This window comes from Coturnix japonica, chromosome 1 (assembly GCF_001577835.2).
Source record: "Coturnix japonica isolate 7356 chromosome 1, Coturnix japonica 2.1, whole genome shotgun sequence".
Taxonomy (NCBI): Eukaryota; Metazoa; Chordata; class Aves; order Galliformes; family Phasianidae; genus Coturnix; species Coturnix japonica.
Genome location: NC_029516.1, coordinates 46686956 through 46699849, shown reverse-complemented (window position 1 = coordinate 46699849; position 12894 = coordinate 46686956). Strand labels below are relative to the sequence as shown.

General features: G+C 49.5%; 1 protein-coding gene across 1 annotated transcript; it reads left to right on the top strand.

The window, feature by feature from the left end:
- The first annotated feature begins 8320 nt into the window (after positions 1 to 8320).
- Positions 8321 to 11534, top strand: LGALS1 (galectin 1). Its single transcript, XM_015862685.1, has 4 exons — positions 8321 to 8453; positions 9569 to 9651; positions 10836 to 11007; positions 11329 to 11534. Exons 1-4 carry the CDS (start codon positions 8445 to 8447, stop codon positions 11470 to 11472), a joined length of 408 nt encoding a protein of 135 aa, XP_015718171.1. The 5' UTR covers positions 8321 to 8444; the 3' UTR covers positions 11473 to 11534.
- The last annotated feature ends 1360 nt before the right edge of the window (positions 11535 to 12894 follow it).

The following is a 12894-nucleotide window of genomic DNA, read 5'->3' as shown; positions in this document are numbered from 1 at the left end:
GATGGGTTGGCTGTACTCCTGAGCAGAACTCAGGCTGTTTTGGCTTCACTGCCTTGTCATCCACCACAGGCAGTCTCATGAGCTGCCTCCCCTCAGCAGTTTCAGAGGTAAGAGGCCCTGCGTCATGGAGCAATGCTTCACTGTGACTCCTACTTGGCCACAGGTTTGCCCTCTCACCCTGTCTTTCTCACCCCCAAGGCCACTTGCCACTCACAGGTGTCATAGAATCATAGAATGGCTTATATTGGAGGGGAACTGAGAGCCCACACAGTCCCACCCCATACTGTGGGCAGGGCTGCCACCCTTCAGCTCAGCTGCTGACCTTGACAGCTCAATCTGACCTTGAACCTCCAGGGATCAGGCACCCATGGCTTTTCTGGGTAGCCTGTGCCAGTGCCTCACTGCTCTCTGAATGAAAGATTTCCTCCTGAAACCTAACCTAAATCTCCTCTCTTTTAGTTACCCTTCTCCTTTCTATTGCAACTATCAGCAACAGCTGCCTATCAGTTCCTTGTACAAATAGGGTGTGAGCCATGCACCCCTGCCACCATCCACTTCACCAGACACCGGCTCATATCCTTTAAGATACCCAGAGTCCTCAGTGTAGGACATGGAACGAGAAAAGGAATGCAATTAATAGAAAGGAGTTGTATTCTGTGAAACTGTTTCTCATCACGCTCTGCCTCTTCCCCCCAGCCCCATTCAGCAGCAGCTCACTTGCCCATGATTCCAGCTTGGGGCTGCTGGCAGCCAACAAACACAGGGCTGCATCCCAGGGAGTGAACAGCGTGCAGTGCAGCTGCCAGCTCCGCAGTACGGATCCAAGTCATGGCTGTGCTTTGTGTGCACTTAATCAGCTCCAGCTGGGCTGGCCTGCAGCGTTTGGCATCATCCATCATGCCTCCCTTTACTCTGCACCCAACCACAGCATCTCTCTGTGCCATAGAGCTTCAAAGCTGAAATCACCACTCACCCACCCATCATTCTTTCTTCCACGTACCATGTGATAAGATGAGAGGCAAAGGCCTCGTGTTGTACCATCCCTGGAGGTGTTCCAGAACCATGTGGATGTGGCACTGAGGACATGGTCAGTGGGCATGCTGGGGGTGGGCTGGTGATTGGAAAAGATCTTAGAGGTCTTTTCCAACTGAACTAATTCTATGTTCTTGGTTTAACTCTGAGGGATACTCTCCTGTCCAGGGCCCTTTACATGCTCCTACTGTACTGTAAATGTGGCCAGAGCTCTGGTTTCTCAAAGTGGAAACTGTGACTCTATGAGGTGTATGATGCTGGTCAGCATCCAGGACCAGTCCTCAAGAGCATCCCAGCTAGCAGCCTCAGTTTAAAGAAGGCTGAACCCTGTATTCTGAGGCTGGCCTGACCCCAACCACTGTAGCCCTGGGACTCTCCTTGCTCAGCTCACCAGGGGCTTATTAGGTTGGAGAAAGCCCTCAACCTGGGAACAAGGTTTCAGCGAACCCACTCTAGCACAGATCTTGACCTTGCTCAGACCACAACACACACAGGGGCCAGAAGCAAGTGGCTGATTCTTCCCAAAACACAGTTACCCAGTTCAAGAGAGCCTGGTTCCAGGTCCTCTCCTCTTGTCCCTTTGCTTTTTTGCCGCTCCCTTATGTAAGCCTGGAGCTATAGTTAATGCCACAACCTCTTCCATGTCCTCAAGAGAGGGGATGGGACCCCGAGGGGGGCTGGGACTCCAGTGGTGACCAAGTAAAGTCCTGCATGGGGAGGAGGCCTCTTTCAGCTCTCTACTGGCTTCCCTCCCCTTTACCCTGAGAGAACAGGCAAAGGGAAACTGCCTTTGTTTCTGTTCTGAGAATGCAATTTCTCCCTGCATCTCACCAAGGGCATGCAAAGTCCCCGAAAGCCTCGGGAGCCCTGGCACACAGCACACATCCATGCTGACATTGCTATTGTTGAGAAGGGCTGCGCTGGCAGCACTGGGGCTATTTCTCCCTACATGTTTCTCTCCAGGAAAGTCATGACTGGTGCCTGCTTGCTCACAGACCTCCCTCCCCATAGCTCTTGTCTTGAACACGCACTAGCCTGGCTCTTGCCAAGGGGTGTGTTGGGGGTTGGCACTTTCTGGACCACTCTACATGCCTCTAGGAGATAGAGAACAGCATCTTTCCACCAAAATCGCGCTCAGAGACTTCTCATGGGCATGGAAGCAGAAAGCATGTGCTGCTCCAACTCCACCCTTGCACACATGATGTTCCTTGCAGGGCAGGAAGAGCATTATAGCACAGCTTGAACCCAGCACATTGCATGAGTGCAGAGGCCAGGAGAACCTCCCTGCTTTTCACAGCTTGGTTTGGTGGGAATGGAAATATCATCTCCTGGTTGTCACCTGCTCTTGAATAAGTGCCCAAGAGCCTGGAGGCTGTACCTCTCAGATGTCTGGGTGTTTTGAAGATAATCTGCCCTGCACAAGAAAACTCCTAGACTGTAGGATTTGAGACTCGCATGCACATGCAAATCGTGATGGCCACGGGGAAATGAGCATGTAGCTCCATATTTCATAGGCACCAATGTGAATTATTACAAGAGGGAGGGATCTTGTGTGAAGGTGACCCTTCTCCCACAACTGGCCAAGCTGTTCAATCACTGTTTCAGTGCACTGGCACAGAGAAAAGTGCATTCCCCATTACCCAGTTCTCTATGGGCCATATAGGGCTCATCCAAAACAGCTGATGGACTCAAAGAATCACTAAGTTTGGAAAATATCACTAATTTCACCTGGTCCAGTTGTCAGCCCATCCTCACCATGCATACTAACCATGTCCCTCAGTGCCACATCCACGTGGTTCTTGAAAGAAGTGCCACATGACCCTGGGGAGCACCATCAGCCACACAGGGAGCCATGGTCCCCTTCTTATGGGTGGGAGCATCATGGGATGATGTGCCCCAGCATTTCCCACTGCCTCTGATCCGCGATAGCATCAGAGCACAGCACTTTCCATCCCCAAGCAGCACGTCTCTTCTGCCTGCCATGCCTCGGGGAAGGGAGGCTGCCCAGCTCTGTCGAAACATTCTCCCATTTCAGCAGCTCATCCCGATGGAGAACAGGCATCTTAGGAGCAGAAGGGTAATTATTCCAACCGCCTGTATGGCAGCAGGCAGTTGCTATCCAACAGGGCTCAAGGCAGCCCTATAGAACGCAGCATGAAATGAGGGATGACAGCTGGGACTTCTGAGGGAGTGTTGGTGGGTCAAGAAGCACGCTGGCTTCAGCGTGCTTTAGGGTTTCATCATCCCACCAGCAAAGCCAATTCAAGTTCCTTTGCTTTGGGATCACCTTTGCAGGCTGCTTGGTACACACATCATGGCTGAGTTTCGATCCCATGGGTGTTGCAGGAGGAACATGCCTGTATTCCATGAGCACGCTGCTCCCCAGCCCTGGCTCCTGGAAGAACTGAAACCAGTGCCTGAGTTGCCTGAACATGTTCCAGCACGGCGCCCATTTGCAATCTGCATATTAAACACAGCAAACAAACCTCTGCCCAGCGTGTCTCAAAAGTCTCTCCTAACAGACAGCAATTCCACACAGGTAATATGCCTCAACAGGTAGTTTGAAATAGAGTCAATAAATAGTAGATTTCTTAGCTACACTGTGGATGCTGATGTGGGTATTGCAGCAGTGTTACCGCAGCCTGTTGGTAGCCTGCAGCTCTTCTGCACATCTGCACCCATACACCCATACGGTTGCACTTTTTTTCCCTTGCACTCCCAGCACTAATGATACACCCAGGAATATTCCTCACCTAAAGCATAAGGTCATATTCCCTTTCTCTCCAGCACCAGGCTGATGCTGCAGGCCTTATGGAAATCATTAGCCAAGGTCCAGCCAAGTGGAGGCAATGCTTTCCCTCTTGTCAGCATCTGCTGAGCTTGGAGCTCTGCTTTCAAAACGTCACCTCTTAAAGGTCAGGGTGGAAGCCTCTTACGCAGCAACTGCACAGCGGAGCAAAGCACACTGCATCCCAACACTTCTTTCTTTCTGTTGATTCTGAAGTATTTATTTAAGGGAAAAAAATTGATCAGACCATTCAGAATTTGATTTCTTGTTTGTTTGTTTTTTCAACATAAGAAATATTATCAGCTTCAAACTTCATGTCAGAATTAGAAATTCCATTTGAGCTCAACACACTGTGAGCAACATAGAATCACAGAATAACAGAATGGTTGGGTTGGAAGGGAAATCAAAGCCTATCCAGTCCCAGCCCCCTGCCATGGGCAGGGCTGCCACCAACCAGCTCAAGCTGCCCAGAGCCCTATCCAACATGGCCTTGAACCTCCAGAGATGGGGCACCCACAGCAATCTGGGCAGCCTGTGCTAGGGAATATCTCTGGCAATAAATAAATAAATAAATAAATAAATAAATAAATAAATGAAACAAAACTAAGGGCATCCTTTTCTAAGGCATCAGGCCACCCCGTTCCTTGGGTTGATTTGCCTTTGCTTGCTGCCCTGTGCCAGGTGCTCCTAAACCAAAATGCAATGGGGCCTGAAATCTCTTAGGTAAGTCACCTGTTGTGGGGTTCTCATCTGAGGTAATCACTTTTTCTCTTTGCTGTACTATTAATATTTCTATCATCATTGGTGGCTTATCATTGCTGTTGCATGCTAGAAGGCACCCTAGTGGCATGAACCAGCCATCTCCATGGGTTGGCACAGCTGCTGCCCATCCATGAGCCACGTTGGGCCCATACTGTAGCCTTACAGATGTCACCAGGAAACCAGGTGCAACAAACAGGCTGTGCCTGGATGGGGCTTATGCCCTGGAGGCGAGATGGAGCCTGATATGAGCAGCCAAAACAGGAGGTGGGGAGCCCCAATTTGGGGAACACCCCCACAGCACTTTGAGGTGTGTCCAACATCCCAGTGTCATTAGCATGAGCAAGAGTCATCCACGCTTCCCCAAGCTGTAATTTCAGGCTCTCCCAGATAAGTTACAATGCCTAGACATTCTTTGATAACATTTGCAGGGTTATCTTCACCACTAGGGAACATATTTCCAATCTGATTTAATGAAAGCAGAGATCCTGAAGTCAGCAGGAGCAGGAGCCAAACAAGCAACTCTTAATCCAGGAAATTGATCGTGGTCATAAACATTCCATTAGGAAAGCTTGGGAGATCCTGCTGTGGCTCGTTCCTGATGTGAGGCTCGGAGCCTGCAAGATAATGAATCCAAGTTTAGTGTACCTAATCCTGAATTAAAGAAAAACCACAGCCCATGTAACACAAAGTGGCTAAACAGGTACAAAGATGCTCTCCCAGTGGAAAGATGTGGAAATAACAGAGGGAGTAATTGCTGCCTAAACAGGCCCTTGCCAGCTGAGGAGTGATGTGTACAGGTAGACTTTGCTCACGTAGTGCGTGGGCTTTTCAGTCAAGCCCTTCTGCAGTCCTCTGAGGTGTAGGCTCAGGATGTCCTCAGACAAGTGTCTGACCAGGACTTTCCTTTGGTAATGCTGAAAGGCTTTGGTTAGAGCCACCAATAGCTCAACAACTCTTTTTTTCAAGTAAAGGGTAAGTGTTGCACTGAGTGGCATAGTCTATAGCAGTCATAGGCATAGGCCGATTATTGGACTAGATGATTTTATTGGTCTTTCCAACTTTAATGATTCTATGATTCAACACAATGCCGAGCAGGTCAACCATCCAGCAGCAGGTCAGGATCCATCTCATTATGCTGATCCACAGCAATGCCTATCAGCAAGACCAGAAGGCAGTATGTACATTAAAGCTACCTGCAGTGACGAAACTCACCTTTTGCAATCATGTTTCCATCCTCATCCCAAGCTGAATTGCAGCATCCATGTTGGAAAGGGTGGGGATGTCCATGAGAGGAGCTGAGAGCTCAAGAAATGGTGTCACCTCAGTATGGAGAGAGCATGGGTGCTTTTGGCATTAGAGGAGCGCAGGCAGAAAGTTGAGGCTCTGGAGGAAGAGCTACAATGAAAACCATGGGCAGACCTAGCAGTAGATGGGGGTCTGATTCCTCCTAGAGGAATGATGGGTCACAGCCAGAATTAGGGGTTGATCTCAAGCCCCAAAGGCAGAAGCAATTGTTTGAGGATTGTCTGGGATTTCTCACCAAACAAGAGCAATTTGCAGTTTCCAAAGAGATGGGGACATTGTGCAAGGGAAGACCAGCAAGAGGGCAGTGAGCCTTCTCAAGAGCCAAACTGTCTCCAAATCATGAAACCACAGATGCCTTTGGCCAGGACCTGAGTGGGATGCCTAACCCCTAGCACAGGACATGCTTGACAGGGTCTCTCTTTTTTGTGATTTCTGGCCTCATGTTCACTTGTAAATGCAAATTTGGCCTGCCCCTGACACAATAGCTTGCTCTCCCACCTCTCTTTCTCCTCACCCTGCCCTGCATAGGGCACAAGATCACAGTTTGGAGAAAGCAGATGCAGTTGTAGGTACCACCTGCCTCACCCTCATAACCAAGGCTTCAGGTGCTACTGAATTAACATCCCACAGACATTGCTTCTTTCTCCTTACCTGCAGCTCCCTCTGGCCAAAAAGCTTGTCATGGCCAAGGGCACCATTTGCAGCAACAGCATAAGGTCAACTCACTCCCTTCAGCTTACATAAAGAAGACCTATCCTGGCTGGAAGGCTGGAGAAGAGATTTATCCCATTGGTGAGTTCCCACACAGCAGAATGAGCCTATGCCACCAAGATCTGCATCCTTAGCAGGTCAAATGTGCTTATAATCAGGCAGGACATCACCTTGTTGGCTGACCAGCCAAACACTGATAAGGAATGAGGTGATGGGAGGTGAGAATTACCAAATCTAACTGTCCTGGCTCTGTCCTTCTCAACCCACAGTGGCCCTTCCCATGCCAAACCTGTCCTGAAAATAATGGGTCAATACCTCTGCATCTTCAGTGCGGTGAAGAGGGTAGGAGTGCTGCCAGGAACATGGTGAGCAGAGATCTTCCTTTCCTTAAATTCATCCTTGCCTCATAAGGACGCTGATCCTCAACCTTTAGGTTTTGGCATCTCTCCACAGTATCTTCAACCCAGTGGTAGGAAAGGAGACTTCCCTTCATGGTCCACCATTTCATGCAAAGAAACAATCCCTCCTCATCCAGCCACTTGTGCCCCAGGGTTGGAAAAGGCTGGAACAGTTCCATGCCCTCCTGAGCTTCAGAAGGTAGGAGGCTCTCCCTGCTACCTCTGCTGGCATTGATGGGATCAACTAGAAGTACCCAACAAGTATTTGGGGTTCTGCATGACTGGGGTGAGAGAGAGGGGTTCAATCACATCCTCATCCCTGAAGAGATGGAGAACTGACAGGACTCATAGAAAGGGAAGAAGAAAGCATTTCACTGTGTTTCTGTTTTGCCTCTTCTCTTTCTTCCTCTTGAGGAAATCACGGAGAGTCTTGTGATTTAGAGACAAATATGCAAGACAAGGAAAGATTGAAGCCACAGGCTTGGCCTGCTGCCTGACTTTTTTTCCCTCTTCTTTCAGCATAATTACAATTGAGCCATGTAGTAATTGAGTAACTTTTTCCAAAGGGATCCTTTCACCCAGAGTGAATCACGCTTGCCACAAAGGGAACACAAAGTGGAGGCAGCTAAGAGACCTATAGATCCCATCGTTTATTATAACAGAAGATTTTGCCCCCATCCCCTTGTTTCTCAGCTTCTCAGCTGTGCCTAGAGTAGGTGAAAGAGCCTGACACTGAGCTTTCTAGGATGATTCCTCCCCATTTTTCCAGGAGGACTCCTCCAGGCTTGCTGTCTCCACATGGTTTTGAGGAAATCTAGGGGTTCTGCAGAAGAGTGACTGCTTTCCCTTCCTTGGATCCTCTGCCTACAAGAGCTGGTGGCAAGATCTGGGTCAGAAGCTGGATCGCTCTAGGGGGCCATAAGGCTTGTCGGTATGGCTGAGACTCCCCAGATTCAACATCAGTTCTCTGTACCTGGACCACAGAGAATTCCCCAGGCACTGGATACCCTCAGTGATGTTCTGGCTCCTAGTTTAGCAGAGCTGAAGAGCCCAGCCCTCAGACACTTTCTGCCAAGCCTCGATCCATCTGACCATTTTCCATGTGGGATGAAAGGCTTGGATAAAATACTCATTGTGAAACTATTTTCCATTGACTTCGTGGCCACACACAGCTGGATCTCCTCCTGGAGTGGCCAGCAGCCTGCTTGGAAGGGTTGGGATTAGCATCCTGGAGAGGGGCCTGGATGAGGGAGGGAGGAGGCAAGTCTTCCCTTCCCACAAACCAGCTCCTCCCACCTTATTCTCGATCCTATTGGTGGCTGGGGTTGGGGTAGGGCTGGCACTACTCAGCTCCCCATCTATTTAAAGGCAAGGGTGTGGTCCTGCAGTTACTTGTCTGGGACTTTTGCACCTTGGAAGACAGGAGCATCAGCCTGCACAGCAGCATCATGTCTTGTGTGAGTAGGGAAAGAATGGGGAGGATGGAGCCAGGGAGAAGGGCTATGGGGAAGATGCTGGCTTGGCAGCAGGGTGCTTGCATTACCCTTTACCTGCTCACCAGTCCCCGTGTTGTAGGCTCTGCTAGAGCTGCATGTCTGCTGCTAGGGGAGTTGAGATCCCTGCTGCACCTATTACAGAGGGGTGGATGCTATTTCTTGTTCAGGCAGAAGGTTTTTTTTTTCCCCCTGCAGGATCCCTCTGGGGAGATACGTGGGGGGTCCTTGCTGGGTTGGTTCCTGAGCTGGGGTAACCTGTTTTGCAGAGGTTCTGCTCCAGGGAGGCAGCTGAAGTAGTATTTATTGCTTTCTGAGCGTCTCTTTTTCTGGGCTGCCCTATTGCTTGCTTCCTGGCTGCAGTTTTCATGAGTCACTCAATCATTACTTCTTGTACGAAAATGCACTCCTCTAAAGTGCCCTTCTGTGAGTACCGAGGACTGTTGGAGGGATGCTTGTATCAGGGAAGTGTTTGCACTTTGATTTCTTGCAGTAGCCTGAGAGGGAACAATCAGGGAGTGCCCCAAGTGCAAATGAAACTTCAGTAGAAGAAAAAATTCTTAGTATTCTTGTGGTCACGCCAAGGGCCAGACCGGGCAATGAGTACACATGGATATGAGTAGTAGGATACTTCTTTCTGCTTGCCAAAATGTGGACAGATACATGCAAACTTCTTGCAGATGTTAAGGCTTGAGGTCCAAATCCAAGCCAGGGGAACAGAGTGGAGGCTCCATCCCTGAACAGCCAGATTTCTTGGGATAGCATGAGATCCATGCAGCATATGGGTGTGTTCATGATAGGGTGGGCGTGATGGGAGCTTGCAGGTACTCTCACTTCAGTGCCATGAAATATAGATATGTTGATGACAGCAGCAAAGAGAAAGGTTGGGAAATCAGGCACGTGGTTTGTCTGATTGGTGTGACTTCTCTGGGGTGTCCCATGTGCCTTGCCCCAGGGAAAGGGAGTGTCCCTACCTCTCCCTTGGTCCAAGGCAATGCGCTATATTGAGGCAGCAAGGATTGCTGCCAAAGCAAGTGAGCTAGCAGGTACTGAGCTAATGTCTCTGTCTCCATGTTCAGCAGGGACCAGTGTGCACCAACTTGGGTCTCAAGCCTGGCCAGCGCCTCATGGTCAAGGGGGTAATCGCACCAAATGCCAAAAGGTAAGCTTAGCTGTGCCACCCAGGTATGGCCAAAGCACCACACTGGGTTGGTTTCTGCTACTGGGAACCGAAGGAATCCCCTCCCTTGGGTAGGAATGGAGCAGCTTTGAAAAGGGTTAACACTAACAGTATTTCCCGGTGAGTCATTGCCTAATGCACACTGCAGACGTGCACTACTGCCAAGGGGCTAAGCCAGAGCAGATGTGAAGCTCCAGCTGCACGCACTGGCAGCAACCACATCCTCCTGAGCTCTCATTTCCTTTACTCTATGCTAAATCTATACTGAGATGCAGCTTGAGAACATCCCAAAAGCCACATCCTCTTCCCTGCACAAAGGTTGCCCAGGAGCACCATTTCTGTACTTTGATGTCTTGGGAAGAAGACTACAGCTCAAGCAGCCGGGGACATCTTGAGTGTTCTGGTGTCATGGATGCTCTGAGCCGCAGACCCATAATGAAGCTGATGATAGAACAACTGGGTCCATTGGTGGTGATAGTGTGATCTCAGGGTGTTCACCCAGTAGAGATGCTCCTCGTATGCTGGTGGGGAAGGAATGGGGTAAAAGTAGTGAGTGAACAGGTGCACCAAAAGGCCTCCTAGCTTTGCAAGGATCAGTGGCTGGGGCCCTAAGGGAAGTCTCTGCAGTAGTCCCCAACGCTCATGCAGCTCTGCTATTGGCAGGACTTCTTGTTGGGTGAGGTGGAGCCTGGAGCTGCTGTACCAGCACTAGCGGTGTTCCAGGAAACATGTCCCAGCTCTTCTCAGTGCCTTTGAAGTTTGATACTGTCGGTGTGTAGCCTCCTGGGCTTTCTCTTGCCAAATAATATTCCTCCTCACTTCGCATCTTAGCAAGAGGCCTGGAGGCAAGGTGGACAGCAGACTGGGAAGTTGTTTCCTCCCACTACCATTGCAAGATGCTTTGGGATAGCTAATGAGATGGTAATTATTGCAGCTGCCTGCAGGGTGGGGAGAAGCAGTGGCTGTCAGGCAGGGTGCAGTACCAGCTAACTGTTTAGGGCTGGAAAGAATGCTGTGACAAATAACTCCTGCGGAGCTGGCTTGGGTAGAGAGTAACTCCATGTTCAGGGCTGCATACTGAACCTTCGCACCCTCATCTGGGCTTGACAGAATAGATCTAGATTCAGTGTACAGCATGCAACAGTGTTTGTCTCCTTTCTTTGCAGCTTTGTGATGAATCTGGGCAAGGACGCAACCCACCTGGCACTTCACTTCAACCCCCGCTTTGATGCTCATGGTGATGTGAACCTCATTGTGTGCAACTCAAAGAAAATGGAAGAATGGGGTGCTGAGCAAAGAGAGACCGTCTTCCCTTTCCAGAAGGGAGCCCCAATAGAGGTAAAGCTTGGGATGCACTCTCCATATGTACTGTACTCTTAGCTGTCTGTACAGGAGGTGACTGGCTTCTCCTGCTTGGCCACCACCATCCAGATCTCTAAGCAATGGTGAAGGGTGGGAATCAAATGTGCAAGCTCTGTGTAGCTCCAAGGGATGTTACTGTTGAACTGAGCAAGGAATAGGTGTCGCTTGGAAGACCAGAAGAATTCTCCTGCTGCTGAAGAGCAAGTTATGCTGCCGAGCGTGTTCACTCTGCAGAATGGGGAAGGCTTGAGGGCATCTTGGCAGAAGTTTTCTCTGACTTCTCCATTTGTTTTGCAGATCACTTTCAGCATCAACCCAAGCGATGTGACCGTCCACCTGCCAGGCCACCAGTTCTCATTCCCCAACCGGCTTGGTCTTTCTGTCTTTGACTACTTTGCTACACATGGAGACTTCACGCTCCGGTCTGTCAGCTGGGAGTAACTCCTCACATCTGTCTCAACGTTTAAAAAAAAAAAAGAAAAAATGGAAAAAAAAAAAAAAAAGCAATCAATAAATGTGTTTTCGTCTACTTGGTCTCACGTCAGATTGACTAAACACAACATTCGTCCTCAGACTCGTGGTGGGAAAGGGGAAATTAGGTGGTGGCAAGAGACTGGGAAGGCAGAAAGTGAAAAGCCTGGGCACACCGAAGGCCTGGCCAAGCTGATTCTTCCTATTAGGCAGTTGCAGAGCAGCTGCAGCGCAGGAGCTTGTTTCTAAGGCAGCAGCACCTCCCATTCTTTTTCCATAATTCATGACGATCTGCCAGATCAGGGACTCATTCAGAGTAAGGCTCAGCTGCTAGGAACTGTGGGCTGGGGAAGAGAAGTTGGGCTCAAGGCTCAAGATAGGCTTTCAGGATGGGAAGCAGGAATACTTGAGGTGTACATGCAGGTTGGGGTTCTTAAGCCAGACCTCTTGAAGCCTCCTGTTGTTCAAAACCAGTCTGCTCTGTACGGTCACATCCTGCTTTTTAGGGCCATGTCTGTGATAGTAAAAACAGCATCTAGTATTGCCACCCTGTGCACAGTCACTGCATGGGCACTCTTTCCATTGGGTGATATGGATAAGGCCATCTTGTGTGGAAATACAAAGAAAGTTTAGCTGTATGGAATTGAGCTGTGATGGGCTAGGTGGACTCGAGGCATAAGACCTGGATCAGTTTAATGTGAGCTGTCACAACCTGGGGTGCATTCAACAGGATGGAGGGCCAGGGATCTCCTTGACTACAGCAGGGACACAGTGCTGGTGATAGGCCTTTTAATGAGCTTTTATGAAGGGCAACCTCACACATAGCACAGCATCTTCAAACTGCATTTGGGAGTTATTTTTCAGAAAGATTCTTCAAAAATTTAGGTGAGAGTGAGGGGAAGAACAATGAATGAAATTTTCACCACAAGCTGGGGCTGAATCTTATTCATATCTCCTTCTAGCGTGGCTGCTTCTTCAAGTGACTCACTGCTCCCATGATATTTGTGAGTCACTGTTGTCTGAGCTTTGTTACAGCTCTGTCCGTTGCCAGAGAGGCGGTGAAGGCAGTTGGGCTCCTTGGAGATGTAATTAAAATACATATAGAAGCTGACTGCACCCTTTCTCCCACTCTGGCCTTGCATAGGGTGAGGGCTGGAGGACTCCTCACACACACCAGAATTGGGATCCCTGGGATGAGCAGTCTTGCAAAAGGCCCGAAGGAGAATGTGCCAGGTTGATGACAAGGATGGAACACACCACAAGACAGTGCAGAAGACAACACACTTTTATTTCATTACTCAATGCTCATAAAAGCCTGGGAGATATCCCCCACTCAGGGCTCCCCCTGCTACTCCCTATGAGACCCAACATGACCCAAAAGCTAGGAAGGTG